The sequence below is a fragment of the Trachypithecus francoisi genome, unplaced genomic scaffold (assembly GCF_009764315.1).
Source record: "Trachypithecus francoisi isolate TF-2019V2 unplaced genomic scaffold, Tfra_2.0 Lachesis_group18, whole genome shotgun sequence".
NCBI classification, from domain to species: Eukaryota; Metazoa; Chordata; class Mammalia; order Primates; family Cercopithecidae; genus Trachypithecus; species Trachypithecus francoisi.
In genome coordinates, this window is record NW_022681463.1 from 6,363,368 (window position 1) to 6,390,265 (window position 26,898).

At 39.6% G+C, this 26,898-nt stretch overlaps 1 protein-coding gene across 1 annotated transcript in view; it reads right to left on the reverse strand.

Annotated features, from left to right (window-relative positions):
- MYO16 (myosin XVI) overlaps positions 1 to 26,898 on the reverse strand; it is a 569,170-nt gene that overhangs the window by 320,736 nt on the left and 221,536 nt on the right. Inside the window, 4 exon segments of the mRNA XM_033177288.1 lie at positions 1,540 to 1,687; positions 12,386 to 12,503; positions 20,954 to 21,059; positions 25,836 to 25,963. Of these exon segments, the coding sequence (XP_033033179.1) occupies positions 1,540 to 1,687; positions 12,386 to 12,503; positions 20,954 to 21,059; positions 25,836 to 25,963 (500 nt within the window).

The window sequence follows — 26,898 nt, forward strand, 5'->3', positions numbered from 1 at the left end:
CAAAGGTGAAAACCAATTCCCTTGCATACTCAGAACCCCCAATCACTTCCAGACAACTCTGAAGGAAATCTAAATTTCTGACCATGGCTGTTCTGTTCATGTTGTCTCTATTATCCTCCCTCTTTCCCAGACAACTCTAATCTCAGCTCCTGGCCTTCATGCTGTCCCTCAAACATTGAGTATGTTTCCTCAGGCCCCTTGTACTCTTCCATCTCCCTTGGACACCACTTCAGATCTGTAAATGGCCTTCTCTGCTGTCTCTACCACAGGTACCACCTGGTAGGAGGCTCTTGATTAATGTATCTAAAAGCAGGACACCCACCTGCTCTTCTGTTCCCCAACCCTGGTTTATTTTTCATCATATCACCTCGACTATTACTAACCTGTTTATTAATGTCTCCCCAACCAGAATATAATGGCTTCAGATGGAGAAATAGCACAGCAGAGCAGAGAGAACTAGAGATATATATTTTTTTGCAGGCTTAAAGCAGCCTATATGTGTACTTAAGAGGGGGGCTTGTTGGGGAAGCCCCCTGCCATTTGTTCTCTCAATAATCACTTGGCCTTAACCACTGTCTTGACTACATGCAGGTAAGTGAAGAAACCCTTCTGTGTGTGTGGTGTGTGTGTGTGTGTGTGTGTGTCTATGTTTTCTCCCATAGCATCCTTTATTTTTCTCACAAAAGTTCTCCTAAAATTGTGCAAACTCACACCATTCCTCTAGATCTAATAATAAACACCCAATAAGCCATAAATCAGGTATCAGCAGGTATCTGAAGTCAATCCACATGTCCCTTAGAGTCTAGTTCCCACATCCCCTGCCACTGAATTGAGTTTGGATCAGAATCCAATTCTCTCTTGCGCTCTTCTCCCACCAACTTCTCTTCTGAACAGGGTTCATTCCCCATATTGTTTCTTGTTCTCATCCTAATGGAAATCTGGACCAATCCCTGTGGCGGAGACGCACTAAACCAGCCAGTTAGCAGAAGTGCAAATATTGAGAAAACATTTTTCACTCACTGTCGATATGGCCCGTCACTCCCATCGTTCTCGTATGACCAAGGCATCCTAATTGTAACACAAGTGTTTTCTGCCTCCAGCAAAGGAAATCGCCCCTCAGGTTATGTGTGCTCTGCATCTCAATCCATGACAAACCTTCATCCACCAATGAATAATCATACTTACTCAAATAATATTGCCCATTATCTCAAAACAGGGCCATGAATTAGGAATACAGAACTAATGTGATAGCCAAAATACTTAAAAGGAGTACAGGAGTTTATATATGCCTAAGTTTTTTTCTGATCTGAAAATTAGTAAAATATAAATATAAGTCTGTTCACACACATACAACTTCACCCAAACATTCAACAAATAGTTGGAACCTTGTTATGTGGATGGTTTCAACCTAACAGTATCCAACAGTTACCTTTTACTCACCGTTTTGTCTCTGAAAAGAAAGAAGATAATTTAAGACTACCAAATTACAATCACAATTTGAAGGCATAGCTTTTAGATACAAAATACTTAGTTACTCACCGGTGTGCACATAAATTATTAAGATGAAGTCCATATTTTTCTTCAGCAGATAACCCATCCATCAACAAGTAGAAAATGAGAAAATTGCTCTGGCCAAGAGGTTGTGAAACAAGTCTGGATTTCTCTAGCAAATATGTATAAATTCTGGCTGGTTGGGAAAAGAAAAATAATTCTGTTACATGGCAGAGCTTTCATTTCATTTCCATAAATTAACACATATTAATTAATTACAACAGATACAAGGACTGTTGATTTTTCCCTTTCCCATCTATTTACATTTTATTTTATTGTCATTTTGCATTAGCTAGGACTTTCAATATGATGCTGAAAAGACGTGGTTTAAGGGGACATCCTTCCTCGTCCCATATCCAACAAAGAACTTGGTGCACAAATATAATCTGGAACAAGATTTGCTCTTGCCTGTAACAAAGGCTTTGAAATAAGCTTTGGAATTTTCCTCATTAATATCTCACTGTTCGAGAGTCCCGGCCATGTTGGTAGGGTGGATATTAACATACACTGCTCAAAAAGTGCTCCACTAAAGGCACTGACAAGCATTCCCCGCAACGAAATCAGAATTATACGTGGCCACGCTATGAAGGCCCAGGGAGATAGACCATGGTCCCTCACTGCCAGAAACACCAGAAGAAACCCACTGCAGCAAAGGAAAATGCAATTTGAATTCACACAGATACAGTTTAATATACAGAATGTATTTGAGGATGAGGTAGATGAGGTGTCCATAAAGTAACACAGGTCCAGTGTGAACAGTGCGCAGTCATCTTCTCCTTTTATTCTGACCACACGCAGTAATAGGACTACTAGCTAATGTTTATTTAGTCCTCTGTTTTCAAACCATTACAAAATAAAATAAAATATAACCCAATTCATAAATATAAGGTGCTGAAATTTATTTAATAGTAGTTGATTAACAAGGCCAAAAAGATGCAATATGGTAATCACAGCCTCAGTTTTGCTTTACATATGAAGATCGGCAATTCAGAAGCCAGCACTGGTTAAAATTATGACTGTATGTTTGGCATGCTGCAAATTTCATTGTTTCTGGAGCATTAAAAAATTAATATAGGTTTATTTTTGTCATTATGAATAATCAGATTATGTATTTTAATTTAATTTAATTTTTACTTATTTATTTATTTACTTTTTGATTCATAGTCTCACTCTATTGCCCAGTCTGGAGTGCAGTGGCTCACTGTAACCTCTGCCTCTCTGGTTCAAGTGATTCTCCTGCCTCAGCCTCCTGAGTAGGTGGGACCACAGGTGTGTGTCACCACACCGGCTAATTTTTGTATTTTTAGTAGAGATGGAGTTTTGCCATATTGGCCAGGCTAGTCTTGAACTCCTGACCTCAAATGATCTGCCCACCTCAGCCTCCCAAAGTGCCGGGATTACAGGGGTGAGCCACCACGCCAGACCTGTATTTCAATTTTAAATGCAAATGTGAATTATTACAATTTTCCTCTTTGAAGTAAGAATCCAATATCGATATTATTTGGGTGAGGGGTGTTAAAGAATGGCAGTTCTTAGAAAGGCAAATGGTTGTAATTATATCACACATTTGAACTTTTAAAAAATCTCATGTAATGAATTTGCTAAGCATTATTCTAAAGTCCAGCCACTAAAAGCAAAAATGTGGTGTCTCCCAATTTAATTGTATGCAGCAAATCTGTTCTAACAACTAGAACCACTATTTACAGTGCCTTCCAATGCATTTAGTAAGTGGTCAATTTAGCTAATCAGAATGATTATCAGAGTTTTTTAAATTTCAAATTTAATATCCCTTAGTAAGATAAGTTGTCTAAAGAGACAAGTCTGGGAAAAGTCGCCAGGAGTGCATAAAGAAAAGGTCTTTCAAAATATCCCTTTCATTGGTGACAGAAAAGCCCCAAGGTGATGGTAAAATTAGAATGGGGGTGGTATCAAGTCGTGAATTAGCAATAAACCTCAGTGGATGAACACGTGTGCTCGAATGTGTGTGCACAGGTCTCCATGAGAATCAATTAGATAGTCATTTCAAGTTAAGTTTTAAACACTTTTTTTCTTTTTTTCCTCCTTAAATTCTTCGCTGGAAACATTTTCTATTTAATATTAATAATATTCATCTTGAATTAATTTACTACTCAAGAGGACATTCTTTAAAAACCTAAAGACATTTTAAATAAAATTATCTTCCTTTTGTTCCTAACCTTCAGGCATGAAATACCAGATGAGAAGGGAGAATCAAACAGTCATCTTGCTACCATTCTTGGAGAAATGGTTGGCTAACCCCCAGCTATCCCAGCCAATATGCAAACTCTGCTCGAAGCAGTATTCAAAACTAATCAAATTCCACATCATGGAGTCACTTTGATATCTTTCATCTAAATTCAAAAACAGTGTAATTATTAATCAACCTGGTTAGCTCATCTCCAGCAGTGAATAAAATTGCTGTGGATTAGCAGAATTCTGATCAGCAGGGTTTCAAAATATGTATACATCTTGAGTGAGCTTTTAGATGGAAGCAAACACAAGACAGCCCAAACTTCAAACTGCCATGAAACTCTAATATTCCTTCAAATGGAGAAATGCAGACTTTTTGTTGTGTCTGAAATGAAATGGTAAAAATGGAAGGAGTATGATGGGCTTCTAAGTTAAACAGGTTTCAGGACACATTCATGTAAGTGTTCATACATAGAAAGAAACATTCTATTAACAGTTCTTGACTTATCAAGACTTCTATGTTTTAAAAGCTCTTTTATGTATGAAATACTTTTGACTAGAAACATTCTTGTAATTCTCTACAAGTGTCCACATATTCATATATGTATTCCAAAAAGTTTTGGTGCTGAAAAAATACATGTTTGCAGATTATATGTAACATAAAATGCAATAAAGTATTTCATAGGGCTATACAGCTTTTGTTCATTATGAAAAAAAGTGGGGGAAATAAACTTCCCTTTCTTTCAAGAAAGAAAAATTCCTGCCTTTGTTCTTCCCATTGACTTCCAGAAACTTCCAACACCCAATCTCACCCTGTCGCAGCCATCTAGTTATGGGTACATGACCACTTAGGCCTGTTCCCAGAAAGTATTGTCATGCCTTCAATTAGCAACCACCAAAAACATATTATCAATTAATTAGGATAGCCAAATATTTTCCCTTTCACACCTATGCATTTCTTTCCATCTCATTATTCATGGTCAGGGTGGTCATCACTCTGGTGGTGTAACCTAAGTGAAAGTGCTTCCCACAGGAGTCAAATGGACGGATCCTACTCTGGAGTCTGACACTGCCAATCCTCGCATCCCTCTGGACTTCATTTTTCCTATCTGTAATATGAAGAAGAAAAGACGTGAAGGTTCCAAGATTCCTCTGACTCCAAGCGGAAGGTGCTACCACTTAAAGCACCTACTGTGTACCATACACTATTCTAGTGTCCTTCTAACACTGCCTCATTTAAAATTCTGTTGCAGGACTTTTCACATTGAAGCCCAACTGTCTTGTCTCCTAAGCCCAGGGTGTTTGCAATAAAGGATGCTGCTCTTCGCATAAGATCAACCAAAGCACTTTGAAACTTTTAAAAGAATGTCCTGCTGAGTATGTAATTCTAAGACTAATTGATGATGGTAACAAAGATTATTCATCTGTTATTACGCCTCTACTTTATTTAACAACAGGATTTGGAAGAAACACAAAGCAAAGGCCTTAATATATTTTCCATTTCATTTCCAGTAACTTTAAGGTTTAAATTTCTTAAATAGAACGCATAGCCTGGCTACATTTACTGGAAGATATTTTCTATCATTAGTAAATTTCAATTTCAACTTAAATACACTTGGATATTTTCAGGGCACAAACATCAAAATCTAAGTATTCTTGACATTCCTCAGGGGGACTCTGGACCTCCCTCTCTTTTGAGTTCCTCCCACTTACTTCTGGGAAAGGGATAATCTAAGATTTGAAATAAAAGTGAAAGAAAAAGAAAACAGTGAGTGATTTAAAGAGCAATGTTAACATACTGAATATTCATGGAAACTCTAGGAGTTTGGGGTGATAGTTATCCCCTTTGGACAGAAGAAGAAAATGAGGTATGGAAGATCCAGTGAGCTGCCCAAGGCCAGTGGGCACAAAGTAAACGAGCCAGGACTCAACCCCAGGCCTTGTGGCTCTTAAGGACTACAGAGGGAACTCACAGCTTAGAATCAAGCAAACATCTGCCTTTTGAGCTCGCTGAATGCATTGCCGATGGTGATGAATTTGGCCCTCTGCATATTCTGGGTGCAGTTAAAAGCATGCCTTATGGACTCTCAATGTCTTCCAGTCCTTTACAAGTAAGTTCTTCTAAAAGTCCTTCACCCTGTTTTTGGTGAACAGAATTCTCTTCAATAATGAATATTCCAGAAGAGGAGACAATTTTCTTGTTTGAGAACTTATCTGGTCAACAGCTAAGATTTACCTCGATAATGAGAATAACTCTGTTTTTAAAATCTAGCTGCTAAGTGAGATTTGGGACATGGCTGATCATATGCTCTTTTCACAAGGCCCCTCAGCCAAGTAAGATTTATGAAGATGCACTGAGGCCAGTGTTCTTGGCACCCCTTTATTAGCACTGGCTCCTTTGCAGAGGCAGCCTGATTAAACCATTAATAACTCCATCATGATACTAGAAATAGTCAACTTCAGAAGTGGTTTATTTCCAATTAAATAAAAAGCAGCTGAAAAGAACACAGGAGACCATGGAGTCCGGTCCCCTAATTTTATATCCGGGTAAAGAGAATCAGTGACATTCACCTATTCACCTGAGTTTACAATCCAATGGCCAACCTGCAATTTGATCTAGAAGGCCCTTTTCCATGTGCCCAGCTACCTCGCATGAAGATGGTTTTACAACCTGATTTGTTGCTCCCAGGAAACAGGTGACTTGCGAGTAAATTAGAATAAGAAAGAGCTCACTAAAAATGTCGCTATCACATATTTTTGAAGATCCCAAACAATAAAGTGATTATTTGATAAGAATGAAGACAGTATATTATTTTACTTTATCTGTGCATGTTCAGTGAGACAGTTTTGTGTACTATATTAAAAACTGCACACACTCAAAAGTGAATGAAAATTTATGGTTTTGTACCCTTAAAAGACAAGGAATGATCTTGTGCAGAAGAGAAAGAACTGTCATTCCCTTTCCAGGAACAGATCCTAAGTGGTCATGTACTCATAAGGAGATGGGTGCAACAGGATGAGAGTGGGTGTTGGAAGTTTCTGGAAGCCAATGGGAAGGACAAAGACAGGAACTTTTCTTTCTTGAAGGAGACGAAACTATTTCCCCCACTTTTCATAATGAACAAAAACTGTATAGCCCTACAAAATACTTTATTGCATACTTATGTTACACATAATCTGTAAACACATATTTTCAGGACCAAAACTTTTTGGAAAACATACAAGAAGATGCCATTAATATCATCAATTGATTTGTATGTCACGCAATGTAAACCTCTTTGCATGCTCAGATGAAAAATACAAATTGGTAGGGACTCAGGCGATGATATCGGCAAATTACCCTAAGTCTCAAATAAAAGGTGCTGTATGGCTAAAACTAAGTCATTGTTGGCAAAGTTCTCCTTTTATTTCTACAATAACTTTTTATAAACTTGTCTGTGCAGTGATAGTAACATGTTTTATAAGTCACTCAATCCTAAAGGAGGGTGGCACTTACACCAGCGAACCTAAATAATCATATTTTAAAACAAATAATCAGTTCAGGGAAAATACTAGACTAGAAGCCAGACTAGAATGTTATTTATAAATTACATTTTCCCCCAAACAAGAAACAGTCCTTACTTATCTATAGTTAGTGTTTCATAAAACTGAGGCTGGTATTTTTTATATTATGATTTGTGGTTATATCTCTGATGAAAGATTTGACATTAAATTATAAAAGTATAACTAATAGTAACAATGAAAGAAACAGCACCTGTCAATCTTCAAATTAGGATGATGATACTCCCTGTCCAATAAAATGGTAAAAACTGTTTCATAAATGCTGATAATTTAAAGAAAAACAGTCTACCATAAAGTATAAACTCAATCTGTAATCAACACTTATTTGACCTGGTTTGAGATAGAGTAGCATCATTCCAATTTGATTAACTATTTTAGTGAACATTTACAATTCAGAATGCTTTTACAGGGGACTGGCTTGAATGACTCAGCTCTCTTTAAAATGTGTTTGAAGTAGTTTATGTGTTTTTTATTTTTCTTTCATAAAGAGTCTTGGCAGCAGATTGAATTATTTAAAGGTATCACTGATGTATAACAAAAGTATCATTTACTGATAGCTTCTTAAAGTATTCAGGGTGCCCATTTTTTTGAGCAGTGATGACTTCATGCTTAAACTGAAAATCATTTTAAAGCAAAAATTCATACAATGGATTTCCATTACTCTTTGTTACAGGATGGATTTTATTCTTAAAAAACCCCAAAAACTACATATTGAAGCCTTCATCCCCAATACCTTGGAATATAACCTTCTTTGGGAATAGCATCAATGCAGAGATCCAGTAGTCACCCCTTATCTTCAGTTAATACATTCTAAGATCCCAGTGGACCCCCGAAACTGAGGATAATACCAAACTCTGTATGCATGTTTTTCTATACTTACACATCTATGATCAAATTTAATTTATAAATTAGGCACAGCAAGAAATTAACACAGCAACTAACAATACAATAGGACAGTTGTAACAATATGCTGTTCACAATTCCAGGGGTAGGAGATTGTTTCCTACCATGGATCTTAGCAACCTCAGCATACAATTTGTTTTCTTTCTTTATTAAGTTGAGAACATTCACCTTTTCATGAAAAGGAAGCACTTTTCAGTTTCTCTTTGGCCTATGCAAATTTCCAGCCTCACCACTCCTGTACTCTGAGGCCATTATTAAGTAAAATAAGAGTTACTTGAACACAAGCACCAGGAAACTGGCACCATCTGATAACTGAGAGAGCCTCTACGTGATTAACAGGTGGGGAGCGGAGACATCGTGGATACGCTGAACAAAGGGGCGATTCACTTCCCAGGCTGGATGGAGTTGGAGGGCAGGAGATTTCATCACATTACTCAGAATAATATGCAATTGAAAACTTATGAACTGTTTACTTTCAGAATGTTCTGTTTAATATTTTTGAACCACAGTTGAGGTCGAGTAACTGAAACCACAGAAAGCGAAACCTTAGTTTAGGGTGAAACTACAGTACTCAAGTTACAATAAGGTCATACTGGAGTAGGGTGTGACCAGCGTCCTAATCCAATGACCTACTCCATACTGGAGTATGGTGCGACCAGTGTCCTTTGGAGAAGAGAAGAGACACAGGGAAAAGGCCATGAGTCAAAAGAGGCAGAGACTGGAGCAATGCATCTCCAAGCCACGGAGCACTAAGGATCAGCAGCAACCATCAGCTAGGAATGGGCAGGGGAGGTCCCCCCAGAGAAGCCAAGAGCTCGTGCATCTACAGACACCTGAATTCCAGACTTCTAACCTCCAGAACTGTGAGACAATTTATTTCTGTTGTTTCCAGCCACCACATTGGTGTTCATTTGCTACTGCAGCTTTCGAACACTGACATCTAACACATTCTAATATCAACCCTGTTCAGTCTATGCTAACAGGCACAGAAGACAAGTACATGCTATTAAGTTACTCTGGGAGACATGGGAACATCAGATCCACAGCTGAAAGAGTGCTTTCATTTTTGGACTTAAACAATGTTGAGCCCTAGGCAGCATCTTTAAAATTATCTGGTCCAGCTGGTGTCTGCCCCTTCCTCTTGCTTAGGCACAGCCAGCGTAGGCGTGAGAGAGTGCGTGGCAGACGGGAGGATGTTGCACGGCAGGTTCTGATGACTGAGTAAAAACGTTCGTTCTCGGAAACATCGACCTGCTCTTTGTAGTACGCACAATATACCTTTGTACTCCAAACCCTTTTCACATGGTAAGGGATACTTGAAGAAATGTGTCCTCTTTCTCTTGAGTTCTTTCTTTTTCACTATAAACATTTTTAGTTTTGTCAACACTTTACTCCAAAAACATGACATTGGAACTTTCACTGTCCTGATAAACATTTTCTGAACATATTCCTTTTATTTCTCTTCTTAAAAACAGGAAACAACTGAGTTCCCAGTCTCACCCCTTCAGGGCCCTGTGGGTCCTACCGCGTTTAAGATCTAGGCAGTAGACTTCTATGAATGCCATCTCAGCACTGGCTTTGTTACTTTGTTTATAGCAGTTTATTACTCTTAAATAAAAACATTAAAAACGATCACCAAATCATTTGGCCAGAGTTTTAAAAGAACACAGCAGGAAGCTATGAAACAAACAAACATAGGTGATAAGAAATAAATTAAGGATGTTAATGAGGGGAACAGAATGAGTAGCAAGGCCATCCGGAAAGTGGAGAAAGGTGGAGCACGCCTGTCATCAATGCCCCGACTGCCATTTCCGTAAGAGAAAAATAAACTCTACACAAGGCTGAAATTATACCAAAATTATGGTCACAGTTCCTTAACGATTCAGAGAACTTTGCTGGGCCTCGAACTGCTCCAGGCCCATCATTATGAATATGCATCACCTCTGGTCTCAAAGCTGCCTGGACAAACTGCCTGAGAGGTGTACGTGGGGCTGATTAGCTGAAGGTGTGAGGGACCACGTGTCCACTGAGATTGTGGATTAACAGAAGGCTCAGTTCATCAGTGTTTACAACAAAGTTTTCCTGTTCTTTTTAATATGTATATATAATTATTTTCTAAATTAACGTTCCTAAAGAAAAGGACCCTCTAAACTGTATCCAGAAAAATAAACAAGAGGAAAAAAAAAAAGAAAAAAAAAGTTAGGAATGGATGACACCTTCAGAAGTCGGTTATTTTCTCTCCCTCTTGGTAAAGGAAACATGAAATTGAGAGGAAAAATTCATGCTGGTGACACCCCAGATGAGCTTCTCCTCCTTGCACTAGTTGTGCATAAACACGAGTGGCCTGCTTTCAGCTCTCAGACACTCATGTCCCATGAATCACCTGGGAATCTTGTTAAACTGCAGTCTCCATCAGCCAGTCTGGAGTATGGCCTCAGATTCTGCATCTATAACAAACTCCCAAGTGATGACGCGGTGCTTGTCCTTGGGCCAAATCTTTGAGTGGCAAGTGGCTGGAACATGGAGCTTTCAATGTTTCAGCTTCCTACTTTTGGAGAACTTACTACCCACTTAGAGAACATCACCACAGCCCACCAGTCACTAAGAGCTCAGCGGGGAACCTGTGCTCAGTATTACAGAAGCAAATCCAGCCCTTTCCCCTGGAGGAGCACACCTGGCCAGGTGTTAGGAAACCGAGACTTGAAAACCAGAGCTTGAGGCTCAAGACAGTTCTCCGATGAGGTCTTCATAAAAAGGCAGACCTTCAGAACTCTAAGTCATGCGTTTAAAAAAACAAATCAATGAACAAATAGCTTTCCTTTTGCACAACTTAACCTTCTAACTTCAACATCTAAAAGCATCTTTTCTTTCTTTTTTTTTTTTGATACGGAGTTTTGCTCTCGTTGCCCAGGCTGGAGTGCAATGGCGCGATCTCCGCTCACCACAACCTCCTCCGCCTCCTGGGTTCAAGCGATTCTTCTGTCTCAGCCTTCTGAGTAGCTGGGATTACAGGCATGCACCACCACGCCTGGATAATTTTGTCTTTTTAGTAGAGATGAGTTTCCCCATGTTGGTCAGGCTGGTCTCAAACTCCTGACCTCAGGTGATCCGCCCGCCTTGGCCTCCCAGACTGCTGGGATTACTGGCGTGAGCCACCACGCCCAGTGCATCTTTTCTTACTCTTTTGATGCATGTTATTTGTCACATTTAATTAGTAGAAATCTGATTCTGACATAGACTTGCTGCAAAATGCTATGTTTTTGTTTCTAGATTACAGTCAAAACTAACTTTTGTTTCTTGAAGGGAAAAATAGGGCAACTTTAAAAAACCAAATAAAATTAAGCTCTTTCGGAAATCATTTATAATAATTGGCAAATGTTTAAGTGCTGACAGCTGTTGTAAAAGTTTTTTTTAGATATTCAAGTATATCAAAAATTCTACCTATGATTGTATTTATATTATTAATTTGCATGAATAATTTGTTTTAATTGGAAAGATGTAAAATCCTAGGTGAATTATAAATTAGTTGAATTTTAAATAAGGAGTTTTCATAAAATACATTTTAAATAAATCAAATATGAAACAGTGTCTGTTTGAGTTTAGTTTGGTGATTATTTTGATGTTTAGATTTAATTCAATCATTTAACTATATGGATTCAGTTTTATTTCAAATAGATTTCAATGTGTGTTATGTGAAGAAATTATATATAATACTAAGGTATTATTTATTTCATTAAAGTATTTCAGTTTGTTTGTAGGTTCAGCAAGGATGATTCCTTTCAGCTATGTTTGGTTTGGGTTTGGTTTCTCACTATACAGTCTATAAAATAATCATCTTGAAAAGGTCCAGCTTGCATTTGAGAATATTTTTCAATTCACAATAACTTCAGCACTTATCACCTGATATCCCAGGTACGTATACACACATACACACGTACACACACACACCCTCAACTGAGTGCCTGACTGTTGATCCTTGTTCTAATGTAACACAAACTTTCCAGAAGTACCTTAAGCTGTTTACAGACATGGTCATGATGAAGAATAGATTTTTTTCTCCCAGCATTGATTCATACATGGTGTCTCCATCATGTGCTTGTTTGCAACGTGGCCGCATGCTGGTTCCGCACAGGAAATCCACACTGGCAAATGCTGCACTTACCTCCAGTTAGCTGTTGTTTCCTCTCACAGAACTGCAGTTCAAAATACTTGATGAAGCAACTGGACAAATCATTAAGCGTGGTCTTGGCATGTCCAAAGGCTTCTAAGATGCACATGACCTGTGGGAGAGGAGAACATTTTACTGAACTGCGCATATTTTAAAAAATAAAATTGATGAGTAATAGTCAGCAACGATGCAGGGAATACTTCTTGGTCTGAAAGTCTCTCTCCTGCTCATATAATGCCATATTGAATTTTTAAGACTCCTCTTTCCTCTAAGGCAAGCTACTAGCATCCTATGTCTCAAATGATGGCTGCTGTTCATGAAGCAATAATAGACGGAGGACTTCACGACACTGCACTCTCCTTGCACGTAAGAGAAGGAAAGCCATTCTCTTCACACACAGCCCCAAGCTTAACAAATGTTATTGAGATTTCACACCTGAATAGAGCAGTAAAATAGCATTTGCATTTTGGAAGGGAGGGAGTCATTTGAATTAATATAAGCAATAGTTGGAATGTATTTTACAATAATACATTTATTTAAACATCAGCATAGAACATTCCTTTGAATTCTTATTTACTTTCCACTCATACTCTTTTCAACCCTGACCCCCGTTTGTCCTCCCTCTACTGTGCTTTGGCCTCACACCAACTATTCTCTCCCACAGGGCAGCAGCAAAACTCCCAGCTGAGCTGCTATGCCGCCTTTTCTCACTGCCCTGTGTTTTGTTGCAGACTGCCAAGTTTGTGGCTTTGCAATTGCTATGATCAAGCTCCTCAGACCAACTCTGGGGGCTGAAATTCTTCCTTGACACGCTTCCTTAAGCATTAACAGTAGAATAAAAGTCACTGCTTCTTCATCAATTGACTCTGCCTGTGAAGGTGATGGGGACCAGCAATTCTCCAAAATGGATGAAAATCTGGAGGGTTCAAGGGTGTCTCTGTCTTTCCTGATAGTTACGTTCCATGCGGTTTCTGCGACAGCCACAGGAGGGAGCACAATAACACCTTATTGATACGTGGACTAGTTTTCCTGTTCCCTAGGGTTTCTAATAGTGTTTTTGGAGAACACTATCCTATTTCTTTAAGTGCTTTGGTCCCACTCATTTTTTAAATTTATTTTTTATTTTATTTTTTGAGACAGAGTCTCGCTCTGTCACCCAGGCTGGAATGCAGTGGTGTGATCTCAGCTCACTGCAGTGGTGTGATCTCGGCTCACTGCAACCTCTGCCTCCTGGATTCAAGCAATTCTCCTGCCTCAGCCTCTGGGGTAGCTGGGATTACAGGGGCATGCTGCCACGCCTAGCTAATTTTTGTATTTTTAGTAGCAGAGACAGGGTTTCACCATGTTAGCCAGGCTGGTCTCAAACTCCTGACCTCTCAGGTGATCCGCCCACCTCCGCCTCCCAAAGTGCTGGGATTACAGGCATGAGCCACCACACCCAGCCGCTTTGATATCACTTTTAAATTTCCTGGCCTCTGCTACATTAAGGAGTTGAATTAACCTGGAAGTATTTTATACTGTGAAAGATTATAAAACACTTTGACGCTAACCACAAATTAAAATATGCTACAAGTTGTGATAATAGTGAAGTATGTTAAAACTTCTGTGTTTGAAGTTTGAATTTTGGAGACAAACATATATTCATTCCTTACAAAAACTTTATGCTTTAGGTCTGTATATAATAACCTAATTTTAAAGATGATAAAAGTAAATTGATAGCAGTGATAATAGCAATGTTTTCTGGGAAAAAAATGAAATGGTAACATTGTTTTTGTATCTTTTCCTATAATCCAACATGAAATCTGTAGTGATATACATACAGTGAAAACAGCATAATGATAGCACATTTTAAATATTAATAATATTACATTAAACAATTATTTTAAAAGTCTTAAAAAATAGGATAATCTTTTAAAAGTATTGTGCTTCTAGTTATTCTGGTGTTGTGTCTGATCAGTAATGTGTTGATTATTATTGGAAAAACGACATTACAGGTAATTAATAACTTGTTCCCCAAACAGTCAATATAGGGAAATGGTTAAATGCATGTGCCTGGAAGTGAGAAGGAGCTACCCCCACACCCCAACACTGCTACTGAGAAATCATGTAACACTGAGGAGGTCTTCTGAATTCCTCAAACCTCATTTGTCGTTAATTCTCAAGCAGGAATAACTCCTTCAGTGTTTTGTCAGTGTCTGCTGTGTAAAGCACTCAGCTTTACGTCTGGCACAGAGAAAACATTCAGCAAATAACAACAGTGAATTTTACTTTTGTGAATAGCGATAGACAACATTACTGTCATGCTCACTATGTGCCAGGCAGTGTTTTAACGGGAGATGTGTCTGTGCTTGTGTGTTCTCTGTTAACTCTCGGAACCAGTGTATATTACACACTGCTTTATAACAAAAATGACATAGACGAAGTCGTTTTCCCAAGGCTCAAAGGTTGTCAACAATGAAGCTGGGAGTTGAGCCCAGGTAGGCTGGCTTTCAGAATCACTTCACCACCGCACTATGCAGTAATCACTGCTGAAATACCAATAAAGACATAAAAGGCATGAAATGAATATAAAACCACAACTACTTAACAAAATGTAAATACTCCATGGCATTCTTTCACTGTACATTGTCATCCATGAGTCAAGATTAAAACGCTAAATAAACTATGCAATAACCAGTTTTTATCTTTAATTAGCCATTTGGCCAATAGGTGGCACTAAATAAATGTATTAAGAGAAATACTGAGTGAAACAAAACCGGCATTATTCCGCTGCTCACCTTGATTTCAAAAACAATAATGACAACATTGCACAGTAACAAAATTTAAATAAAAATATAAATGAAGAAAATTAAATATATATATTCTCAATATTTACTTATTCAAATTTTATTGACTTTTTTTCTATTTATAATGTATGGTATTTTTTCTACAAATTTATGTTCCTATAAGTTGTGGACTATTATGGCAGGAGTTAATCTACTGTCTTTTCTAAAAGTAAAAACTTGCTGCATCCTCAATAAAAAATATTAAATCAGGGGCCGGGTGCGGTGGCTTACACCTGTAATCCCAGCCCTTTGGGAGGCCGAGGTGGGTGGATCACGAGGTCAGGAGATCGAGACCATCCTGGTGAACATGGTGAAACCCCGTCTCTGGTAAAAACACAAAAAAATTAGCCAGGCGTGGTGGCGGGCGCCTGTAGTCCCAGCTACTAGGGAGGCTGAGGCAGGAGAATGGCGTGAACCCAGGAGGCGGAGCTTGCAGTGAGCCGAGATCGCCCCACTGCACTCCAGCCTGGGCCACAGAGCAAGACTCTGTCTCAAAAAAAAAAAAAAAAAAAAAAAAAAGTTAAATCAATCGATATCAGCCCACTAGTCTGCTTTCTGAAAGCTATTGCATAGTAAATGCTTATTTAGGTGATTTCAACAGAATTGAATATTCTTAAAGTTGAAATTCATTTGAGCCAGAGTTGGTGAAAGCTTCCTGAAACATGACTTTTCTATTCCAATAAATCTAATGTCATGGAAAATCCCCTGCTTCCAACGTTTGAAATTCAAATGCAGGGATTAGAAACAAAACAGCCCTTCCTAACTACTCTTAAATGGCTCTGAAATTGTATGGGGGAACAAAGCCATGTCTGTGGTGATGGGGTTCCACCCATCCATCTACCAGGGATAAAGTGCACTTGAAGCACAGGACAAAGGCATGTGAGCTCAGGTAGGCTTTTAAGATGCGCCAAATGAGGTGTAAGACTGACAGAAATACTTCAGTCACGTCTCTTAAAAATAAGTTTTTGACCTGCATATAATGGCCAAAAGTCATTTCTGGACCTCAATGCTGCACTCTCTCACTTTCTAGTTGTTACCAACTAAATCTTTCTCCTCCCCTCTCTTCTCCCGAAACCTCCTTCAGGGAGAGTACTGTCTGCTGTGACAGTGTGAAACTTATAGTTTCCACCCAAACCCTTTCACTTTGGGTTCTCTTGCTCCCCATACTCCACTGAGATGGCAATCTTTATTTTAACAAGGATGCCATTATTGTCAACCACAGGAACACTTTCTCTACTCCTCAGCGTCTGCACAATACTACACTGAAGACTACCCCAACACATCCTGACTGATACGGTTTGGCTCTATGTCCCCACCCAAATCTCAAGTCAAATTGTAATCCCCAGATGTTGAAGGAGAGACCTACCTGGTGGGGGGTGATTGAATCATGGCAGCAGTTTTCCCCATGCTGTTCTCATGATCATGAGGGCATTCTCATGAGATCTATGGTTTAAAACCGGCAGTTTCCCCTGCGCACGCTCTCTCTCCTGCCATCATGTAAGACATGCCTTGCTTGCTTCTCCTTCCCCTCCTGCCATCACTGTAAGTTTCCTGAGGCTTCTCCAGCCATGCAGAACTGAGTCAATTAAACCTCCTTTTTTTTTTTTTTTAAAATAAATTTCCTAGTCTCAGGTAGTATCTTTGTGGCAGTATGAGAACAGACTAGTACACTGACTTTTACTTCTCTTCATTCTTTTACTACACATTATTTGATAACTGCTGATCCAAATGACCTCCAATGAGTATTTTCCTAGGATTCAAGGCAAAATTGTCTCCTTTAGAATGAACCAGGCTCTCTCAGTGGAATGTCCAGTTTGTGTGCTTGCTAACACCTGGTCCCGCCTGCCAGCATTCCCCATGTTGGCCTGTGTGATATTCCACAGTGGAGTCTCACAACCAAATATGGCTAAACCATGTCTCTAATCAGCTCATTGTCCTTTCCTCTTAGGGCCACCTAGTGAACTTTCCTTTCATCTTATCCTGACTTTCAAACATTCTACTAGATAGCTCCATAGATCAAGGCTGTTCAAGGATGTTCTTTTCTACTCATTTCCTTAATTCCATTTTCCTTTCAGGAAGTATAGGAAGTACTCACTTAATATCATCAATAAGTTACTGGAAATTTCCACTTTAAGCAAAACAATGTGCCTTCTAATGCAACCAATTTTATCATAGACTAATTGATATAAATAAGAGTTAAGTTTTTACAGCAGACAGGAAATAGTTTTGCCTCAAGTCACAGTTTCCAAGAACCCATCAATGACATTGTGAAGATTTATCGTACTGGTTCATCTCTTAAATATACTTAATTTCACTAAACCCTCTAATTTTATAAAGATTTACAGTAAATGAAAAAATGTATTCAATGCTTGTATTTAATTCCTGTACATATACTCAGATGATTTACAGATATGATGGCTGATGATTTTCGTGAACATCTTGGACACTGAATGATATTCGTGTGGATAATAATTTAAAGGGAAACAATAAAACCATAGCTGACATGGAATTTAAGCCATGCTCAAGCCTGGGCAATATTTTTTCATGAGACGAGAAGTCATTTATTTACGACATCTTTTATTTGTCATGAGGAGTGAATAAAACACACAAGTTAACTAGAATTAGTTTTACTTGAAATATGCACTCATATTGTAATCTGGACTCCCAGATGCCTATTGATTTGGGAGGGTTATATCTAACTGATCCAAAGGAATGCATTTTAGAATGTATTCGTTTGAACTAAAATTTAAAGCCAATTTACATAATGTAATAGAGAATGCATTAAAGAAATTATACAGCCTGCTGTCTCCCAAATGATCATTTTAATAGATGACTGTTTATAACTTAGAGGGGAAACTATTGTTCCTTGTCATTATGATTAAGTCATCAGTTTCTGTCATTTCTGTTAGTTAACTTGAGGCTATTTTAGAACCATGTTGTTTTACATGTACTCTAACTCTTTTCTTTTTTTTTTTTTTTTTTTTTTTGAGGCGGAGTCTCGCTCTGTCGCCCAGGCTGGAGTGCAATGGCACAGTCTCGGCTCACTGCAAGCTCCGCCTCCCGGGTTCACGCCATTCTCCTGCCTCAGCCTCCCGAGTAGCTGGGACTACAGGCGCCCGCCATCTCGCCCGGCTAGTTTTTTGTATTTTTTAGTAGAGACGGGGTTTCACCGTGTAGGCCAGGATGGTCTCGATCTCCTGACCACGTGATCCACCCGTCCCGGCCTCCCAAAGTGCTGGGATTACAGGCTTGAGCCACCGCGCCCGGCCACTCTAACTCTTAAGTGTCAGCTGTCAGGATATTAATGTATTTGAACAAAGAAGATAGGTTATGCTATTTTCCCAAGTTGACTCTCAATGTTAAATTATTTTGAGCAGCCAGGTGCAGTGGCTCACGCCTGTAATCCCAGCACTTTGGGAGGCTGAGGCGGGTAGATCACTTGAGGTCAGGAGTTCGAGACCAGCCTGGCTACCATGGTGAAATCCCATCTCTACTAAAAAATACAAAAATTAGGCAGGTGTGGTGGCACATGCCTGTAATCCCAGCTACTTGGGAAGCTGAAGCAGGAGAATTGCTTGAACCTAGGAGATGGAGATTGCAGTGAGCCAAGATTGTGCCACTGTACTCCAGCCTGGGCAACAGAGCAAGATGCCATTTCAAAAAACAAATTATTTTGAGTTTGCTGTAGAATTATGCAGGTGTTCAATACGGTATGAGCTTAGTAAATGGTTATAAAGTCATTAATGAACACACATGATACCACAGATATTCAAAAAACTGATTAATTATGCAGTCTTTTTAAAGAGAAAAGTCTACAGAATCAGACATAAGCTTAGGGATCTATTAGAGCTGAATAAATTTTAAAATTACTTACAATTCACAGGTATAAAATATGTAAAATCATACTAATTTATTAATTAAAAAATCAGTTATTCTCATTTCTAAATGAGGAATCAGATACTATAAATTTCCAGAACATGCCAAGTAACCACGACCATGGTAGAAATCACTCTACACTGTAGCAGCCAGATTAAAAAGCAGGTGACACAGAAACAAACACAAATAGCACAATATTCATTGTGCAGTATATTTCCGTATTTGTCACTTTTGAACCTTTAGATGGCATTGACTTAGGAAATGATTTAAGTGTAGCTGTCTTGCACGAATGTAATAAGACACTTTTAAATATAAAATTATGACTGAAATGCAGGTATCCTTCTGTAAAAGTGTGTACGGCCAGACACATGCCAGCATCAGAGGCACCTCAGTGGAAATTTCACACTGCATCAATATCACACTTTGAAATAAGTGCCAATAGAAAGTTTTATACTATTGTAACATGGTCTATGATGTGTACATGGACTATTTTTTGTCAAGGCAATGATATAGCACCTATGTACATTATTTCTTGAATGTTATACAGATAATATTGATTTATTTATAGAAAATCTTATGTTCTGTTAGTATATACGTGGAATTGAACACGATTTTCCATATATGCATTTAGTGGTCTCTTGACCTGCGAGATAATAAACAAATTTTTTTAAACAAATGTGTCTTCCCTACACTTGAATGAAAAATAAAAGGTTGTAAAAAAAGGAAGAGAGGCAGAAAAATCCCACTATCTAACAAAAGCCGGGCAGGTAAGAAAAACTGAAGAAAATGTCAATGTTGGTTCTATAAATCACATACAAGGAAACACACACAGGCCAAAGTACAGTCTCCTGATGACATACCAATGGTTTGTCCACATTCAATGTATTTGATAATGTAGAGTTAACTAAGGAAGTTAACTTAGGAAACTGGGGGTAATTGAATATGTCTCCTATACTGTCACAATACTTATTTTACTGTATTCATTTATTCCCCACATAGAAACTGAGCTTCTCCACGCTGTTGAGACAGCATCTCTGAATTCGAGGGACAGGCACTGGGAAGCCACTTTATATTAATAGGTGCTTGTGGAATGAGAAAGCAAATGAATGAGACTGCATGGGCCAGGCTGAGAGGGATACATGCTCAAAGGTGACTTCAGCATAGAGTAAGAGGAAGGGGATTTAGTGTTCTAAGATTAGAGAAGCAATAATTTCTGGCCAGCTCCCCAGAATGTCCTAACACACTAAAGCGCACTTTCTTTTTCTTTTCTTTTCTTTTTTTTTTTTTTTGAGATAGAGTTTTGTTCTTGTTGCCCAGCTGTAGTGCAATGACGCGTCTCAGCTCACTGCAAACTCTGCCTCCCAGGCTCAAGCAATTCTCCTGCCTCAGCCTCCCGGGTAGCTGGGATTACAGGGACCTGCCACCACACCTGGCGAATTTTTGTATTTTTAGTAGAGACAGGATTTCACTATGTTGGCCAGGCTGATCTTGAACTCCCGACCTCAGGTGATTCATATGCCTCAGCCTCCCAAAATGCTGGGATTACAGTCATGAGCCCCTGCGTCCAGCCTCAAAGTGCACTTTCTTTGTGAACAATATCTACCTATATTACATGTTTTAGATCCAACTATTCAGAGCAAATACAAAAAGAAAGTATGTACAAGATATTTTAAATATGTAAAATAAATAAATGTTCACTTGAACAATATTAATTTGAACCCAAGCTCAATAATTTTTTATTCTTTATTTCCACAAATTTTGACCCCCTTGTGTCTATTATGATGTCCCCTCCCCTATTTGTAAATGACAATTGACTGAACATCTTCATTCACATATTTGCCAACCCAAACAAAAAACTTACATGTTTGAATCTGGAATTCAGCATGGCCCTGCTGGAGGCAGCCCTGCAGGTGAGGTGTCTTATGATTTGTTTGCTGGCTTCAGACTTTCCTGATCCCCTTTCTCCACTAAGGAAAACAGAGAGGAAAAAACGTAAGTTTGAAGGAACTTTGTTCCTTTGAACAAGCTTTGATCCTTTGAAGCTACTTTGAAGGAACAAGTAAAAATATTAACTGGAGATATTTCTCAGACACAGAAATGGGGAGGGAACGGCCTATTAACTTGCAATGAGTTTGTGGTCTACGTTCACACTTCAGTTTGACGCATTTGTCTGAAACACCCGGTATATGTTTACTGTGTCACGTCTCTGATGGTGTTTCAGATGCTGGCATTACAAATAAATATGACACAAGTTCTGCCATTCAGTATCTCACAGGGTAGAACCACCTAGGGTAGGTGAATGATGCCAGAAAGGTGTGAGGCTGAGAAGGAAGACATAACCGACTTGACTCAGCTTAGCAAGTCAACATAAAGTGAGGCCATCCCATGACAGCACGCTGTGTTGAGACATGCAGGCTCACACTTGGCCTTGGGAAAGCTGTTCATGCTTCACGGGCCTTACAGGAAAGATGTGACCTCTTCTGTGGAAAAGCTGTGAAATCTTTCTGAGCATTCCTTCTCTGTTCTTTGAAATGAAGGTCAAGTACATAGCTACGAAAACTAAGGCAGTAAGGTCTTCAGATGTGGATCTCTCAGCAGATCCTAAACCTGACCTGGGTAGGTTTCCTTTTCAGCTTGCTTTCGGTTCTGCTGTTCTCTAGTTTGCATTTTTCTTTAATCTAGAAACGATCATTGAACTTTTTATTTATAATGGCATCACTTTTGATACATCCCAGGCATTCTTCATTAACTCACCCAGTTTTTACAAATGGTATATATTCTATTCCTGACACTAGATGACATAGGATTAACATAAAATTCCAACAATTACTATTTCACAGTGATCTGCTCTACAATAAAGTTATTACTTCACCCAGATGAAAAACTCAGAAAAACAGCCTTTACTTTTCTGGTAACCAGAAAAACTTTTCAAAGCCCTTTCATGAGTGCTTCCTTGGTTTTCTGCGGGGAAACATCTCTTTTAACAAAGTTGATTAAAAGTGTTTGCCAGAAAAGAAGTTGAAATTTAATTATTTTCTTAAAGTGTCGAGTCGTTAATGGATGCTTCCATTCACTTGTGCAGACTTTTGAACTACTGGGGCCTAAGAGTGTCAACAAATGAGGTACTAAGTTAACATTAGAAAACAAAATGAAATTTTTTCTGGTTTGGTACTGAGTTTTGGGACATCCATTCCAGGAATATTTGCGTTTTGATTGCTAAATCTTCAATTACCCTTTGTAAGTGCTCGTTTTGAGACACAATCGACACTCAATAATGACCTGTAAACAACGTATTAAGTTGAATTTCAAGTGGCTAATTTTATCCTATTAGTAAAAACGGAGAAAGCATGTATCTTAGTCCACACAATCAAGGATGCGGCAAAGCTGTATGAAAGCACACACAGTTTTGAAAGAAAGAGAATCACTAAAATAGTAAGTCCTAGTAACCACAGGTGTGCTCTTCAATTCTGTATATCAGGACGAGCGATACCGAAAGGAGTTCGCCAGCTTGCTTCAGGCAGACAGTCAGGGAGGTCCCTGGAGAACCTCCGACCCACCCCACAAGTGCTTACATCAGATGTTTTCTGCAGATAAGGGAATTTGCACTCGGGGCTTTGCCTACACAAGCCCGCGGTGGAAAACTCCGTTCCCTAACACACGTGCAGCAAGGGGAATAAATCAATATGGAGCCGCTCAGTCTAAGCATGCGCACTGGAAGCACGGGGGGTGGAGCCAGCAGGAATTTGCACTATAAGCCCCAGCATTCAGCTAAGGGGGCATCCGGCACCCTGCTTTCAGGACCCCTCTCTGCTGAGAGCTTCCCTTTCGTGTAATAAATTCTACTCCACTCACTCTCTGGTGTCCGCACGCCTAGTTTTTCCAGGGCAAGAACCCGGACCTAGCTGAGCTAAGGAGCAAAATCCTGCATCAGCACCTTCTTGAAACTTGAATGAAGAGAGATTTTTTCAAAATAAGGGGTTGATACATGGAATCATTAGCTTTAAAAAAATGACCCAAAGGAAAACTAGTTCTGCAGAATATTAATGAGTTCTACTGGATAAAAAGTTCCATGAGCAAATACATGTGAAAACTGTTGGGTTAAACTAAGATAAACGGGGTTCACCGAAACAACTGCCTGGCCGCTGTGCGCCCTCTCCCAGGCAGACCCCCAAAGAGCCTCGGCGCGCTGGTTCCTCGTTTTCTCCCCTCAGAGCCTTCCTAGGACCCACACTTTCAACAACTCACCTAGAACAGCTGCAATGGTCATCCTAGAATTAAGTGGGAGCACTCAAATTTACGTAAATTCTAAAGAAATAACTAATACATAGAAATAATCTAGTCCAGGGTCTGGCACCCAGTAAACTCTCAATAAACATTAGTTGTTATTGTCAACAGTGTTACACACTCCCTATCTCACCAATTTACAGTGCTTTTTCTAAGCAACTTTTTAAAAGTTTTTCCCTATTTATCAAAGGAAGAGCAGGAAACTAGACAGATAAAGCAGATAAAAATAGGGTTGCCTCAGTCAAGAATGGGTGGAAGCCCCCATCTCTGCGCCTTTCTCATCCTTGAGTCTAGAATGAGTGGAACGGTCAGGTGCACTAGCTCGCACCTGTAATCCCAGCACTTTGGGAGGCCAAGGCAGGTGGATTGCCTGAGCTCAGGAGTTCGAGACCAGCCTGTCCAACATGGTGACACCCCGTCTCTACTAAAAATACAAAATTAGCCAGGCGTGGTGGCACGTGCCTGTAATCCCAGCTACTTAGAAGGCTGAGGCAGGAGAATCGCTTGAACCCAAGAGGCGGAGGTAGCAGTGAACTGAGATCGTGCCATTGCACTCTAGCCTGGGCAACAAGAACGAAACTCCATATCAAAAGAAAGAATGGGTGGAAGCCCCTGCCCCCATGCCTTTCTCATCCTTGAATCTAGAATGGGTGAGAGCCGCTGTCTCAGAGCCTTTCTCATCCTTGAATCTAGAATGGGTGAGAGCCCGTGTCTCAGAGCCTTTCTCATCCTTGAGTTTAGAATGGGTGGAAGCCCCTGTCTCAGAGCCTTTCTCATCCTTGAGCCTAGAATGGGCAGAAGCCCCTGCCTTGGCGCTTTTCTCATCCCTGAGTCTAGAATGGGTGGAATTCCCCGCCTCAGCGCCTTTCTCATTTTTGAGTCTAGAATGGGTGGAATCCCCTACCTCCGTGCCTTTCTTTTTTTTTTTTTTTTGAGACGGAGTCTGGCTCTGTCGCCCAGGCTGGAGTGCAGTGGCCGGATCTCAGATCACTGCAAGCTCCGCCTCCTGGGCTTACGCCATTCTCCTGCCTCAGCCTCCCGAGTAGCTGGGACTACAGGCGCCCACCACCTCGCCCAGCTAGTTTTTTGTATCTTTTAGTAGAGACGGGGTTTCACCATGTTAGCCAGGAGGGTCTCGATCTCCTGACCTCGTGATCCGCCCCTCTCGGCCTCCCAAAGTGCTGGAATTACAGGCTTGAACCACCGCGCCCGACCCATGCCTTTCTTATCCTAGAGTTTAGAATGGGTCGAAGCCCCTGCCTCAGCACCGTCCTCATCCTTAGGTTGCTTCTGAACCCAGCACGAAAACAACTGCTAGCACGCTGCTTTGAAAACTAGAAAACTAAAGTGTGCACCCATCAGTCTGTGCCTCCATCCTCCATAGAATTTTTGATAAAATGCATATAAACATATAAGTGCTCATTTTAATATTTAAATAAGCCTTTTGAATTCTATCCAGGTTCTGACTTTACACCATTTTCATTTCACTTTCACTTGAGTTGTGTGCTACTGTACTTACGCGTTCAGTTCCAACCAGCACTACTGACAACTAAGGCACCGCCGTGAGTATTTACAGAGGTTTCCCTCCCTCGCGGAAGTTTGGCCGAATATAAAATATAGGTCTCTGATGCAGATTTTAACATTTAAATGTTTCTTTAGTTTTCTATTAATTTATGAGTTAAATCTAGCATTACATTTCAAATTCAAAAAATATTTTGGGCCAAATGCGGTGGCCCATGTCTGTAATCCCAGCACTTTGAGAGGCTGTGACAAGAGGATCACTTGAGCCCAGGAGTTTGAGACCAGCCTGGGTAATATAGTGAGATCTCACCTCCACAAAAATTAAAAAATTAGCCAAGTGTGGTGCCATGTGCCTGTAGTCCCAGCTATTTGGGAGGCTGAGGTAGGAGGATCACTTGAGCCTGGGAGGTCGGCTGCAGTGAGTTGTGATCATGCCACTAAATTCCAGCCTGGGTGACAGAGTGAGACCCTGCCTCAAAAAAAAAAAAAAAAAATTTAGGAAGTAGAATTCAGTGAACTGTGAGCAAAGGTAAATAACAAGAAACAGGCTGAGAAACCTTTGGAAAGAAAGTAAATTGTATTTGGGGCAGCCCTGGATTTTGAAGAACAGTGGCTTAGGTTCACTAATATTGGAAGTTTTTCTTTCTCCATGTTTTCTTAGGTTCAAAAGCAAAAACTTTTTATCTAAGCTTTAAATCTTGAAACGGAAATGAGTTTCAGGTTAACTTTGTTAATATTGATCCAGCTACACTTGGGGCTATTCCTAGTAGCCAAGATGTTTCTCCTTTGTAACGAGACAAATGTACTTATTGCAAAGATATACTGGACCTCAAAGTGCTGAGAAAGTAAATAAAGGTAAACCATGGGAAATGAGGACATCTTCACTGCCAAGCCCATGGCAAACCTGAGTGTGGCAGACAAGGTGGAGGGGGACTCACCTGAGGATGAAACACTGAGGTCGCTGCTCCTGGAAGAGCTGGTGAAAGGCTCTCTCCACACAGGAGAAGAGGTGAGGAGGCAGCGAGGAACACAGCTTCCCTGAGGAGCTGAAATACAGCTGAGACACCTGCAAAACAGGGCAGCAGCAAGCAGAAAACCTGAGTGAAAAGGCACCAGGATTCCTCATCCCATAATGAGGCTGACTTATGTCCAAGATACAGAAGTGAATGAATTTCTAATTCTGAATCTCATTGGTATGTAAAAACATTTGTAAAATGACACCCTTCTCTGCACATTTTCAGCATGCATAATGACAAAATGGAGGCTTATACTTTATCCTTCATTACTTGGTCCACAGGCTTTAATTATTCTGCTGTCTTTAAGAAGAACAACTCACAAAAAAATGTAGTTTAATAGATATCTGTGCAGTAAGCTGAAACTGTGGTAATTTATACCAAATACAATTTCTCTCAGCAGTATTTAATTTCAATACCATAAGACAGCCAAGGTTTTAAACTTGAATGTGAGAGGCCGTTGCAGCTGAAATGCATGTAAGTTTACAAATTTCTCAGAAAAACAAAAAAGGTAATTAATTTTAGAGAAACGGTGATTTACAATTATTGCCGTAATGATTCATTTCCAGTATTTTTACTCCTTTTGAATTTCTAGTAAATTCCATTACTTTAGAATAAAAACTCAAGAGTAGGAAGACTTCTTAGCTGTGAAGAAATCAAAGTTACTTTTTATTTTGCAAAATAACTGGCCTACATCTTCAAAGATGTCAAGGTCAGAAAAGTCAAAAGAAGACTGCAGAACTGGTCCAGACTGAAGGAGAGTCAAGGGCCTGATGGTTCAAAATGCAACATGCAATGCTGGCCTGAATCTCTGGCTCTATGGGCATTACTGGGACAATGGGAAATCTTGAACAAGGTCTCTTGACTCAGTGACAACAGTGCATCAGTAATAATTTTCCCATTTCGATGACTGTATGGAGTTGACATAGGAGAATATCTTTGTTTAAATACCCAGTAAACATATTCAAGCTTGATGGAACTACGTGCC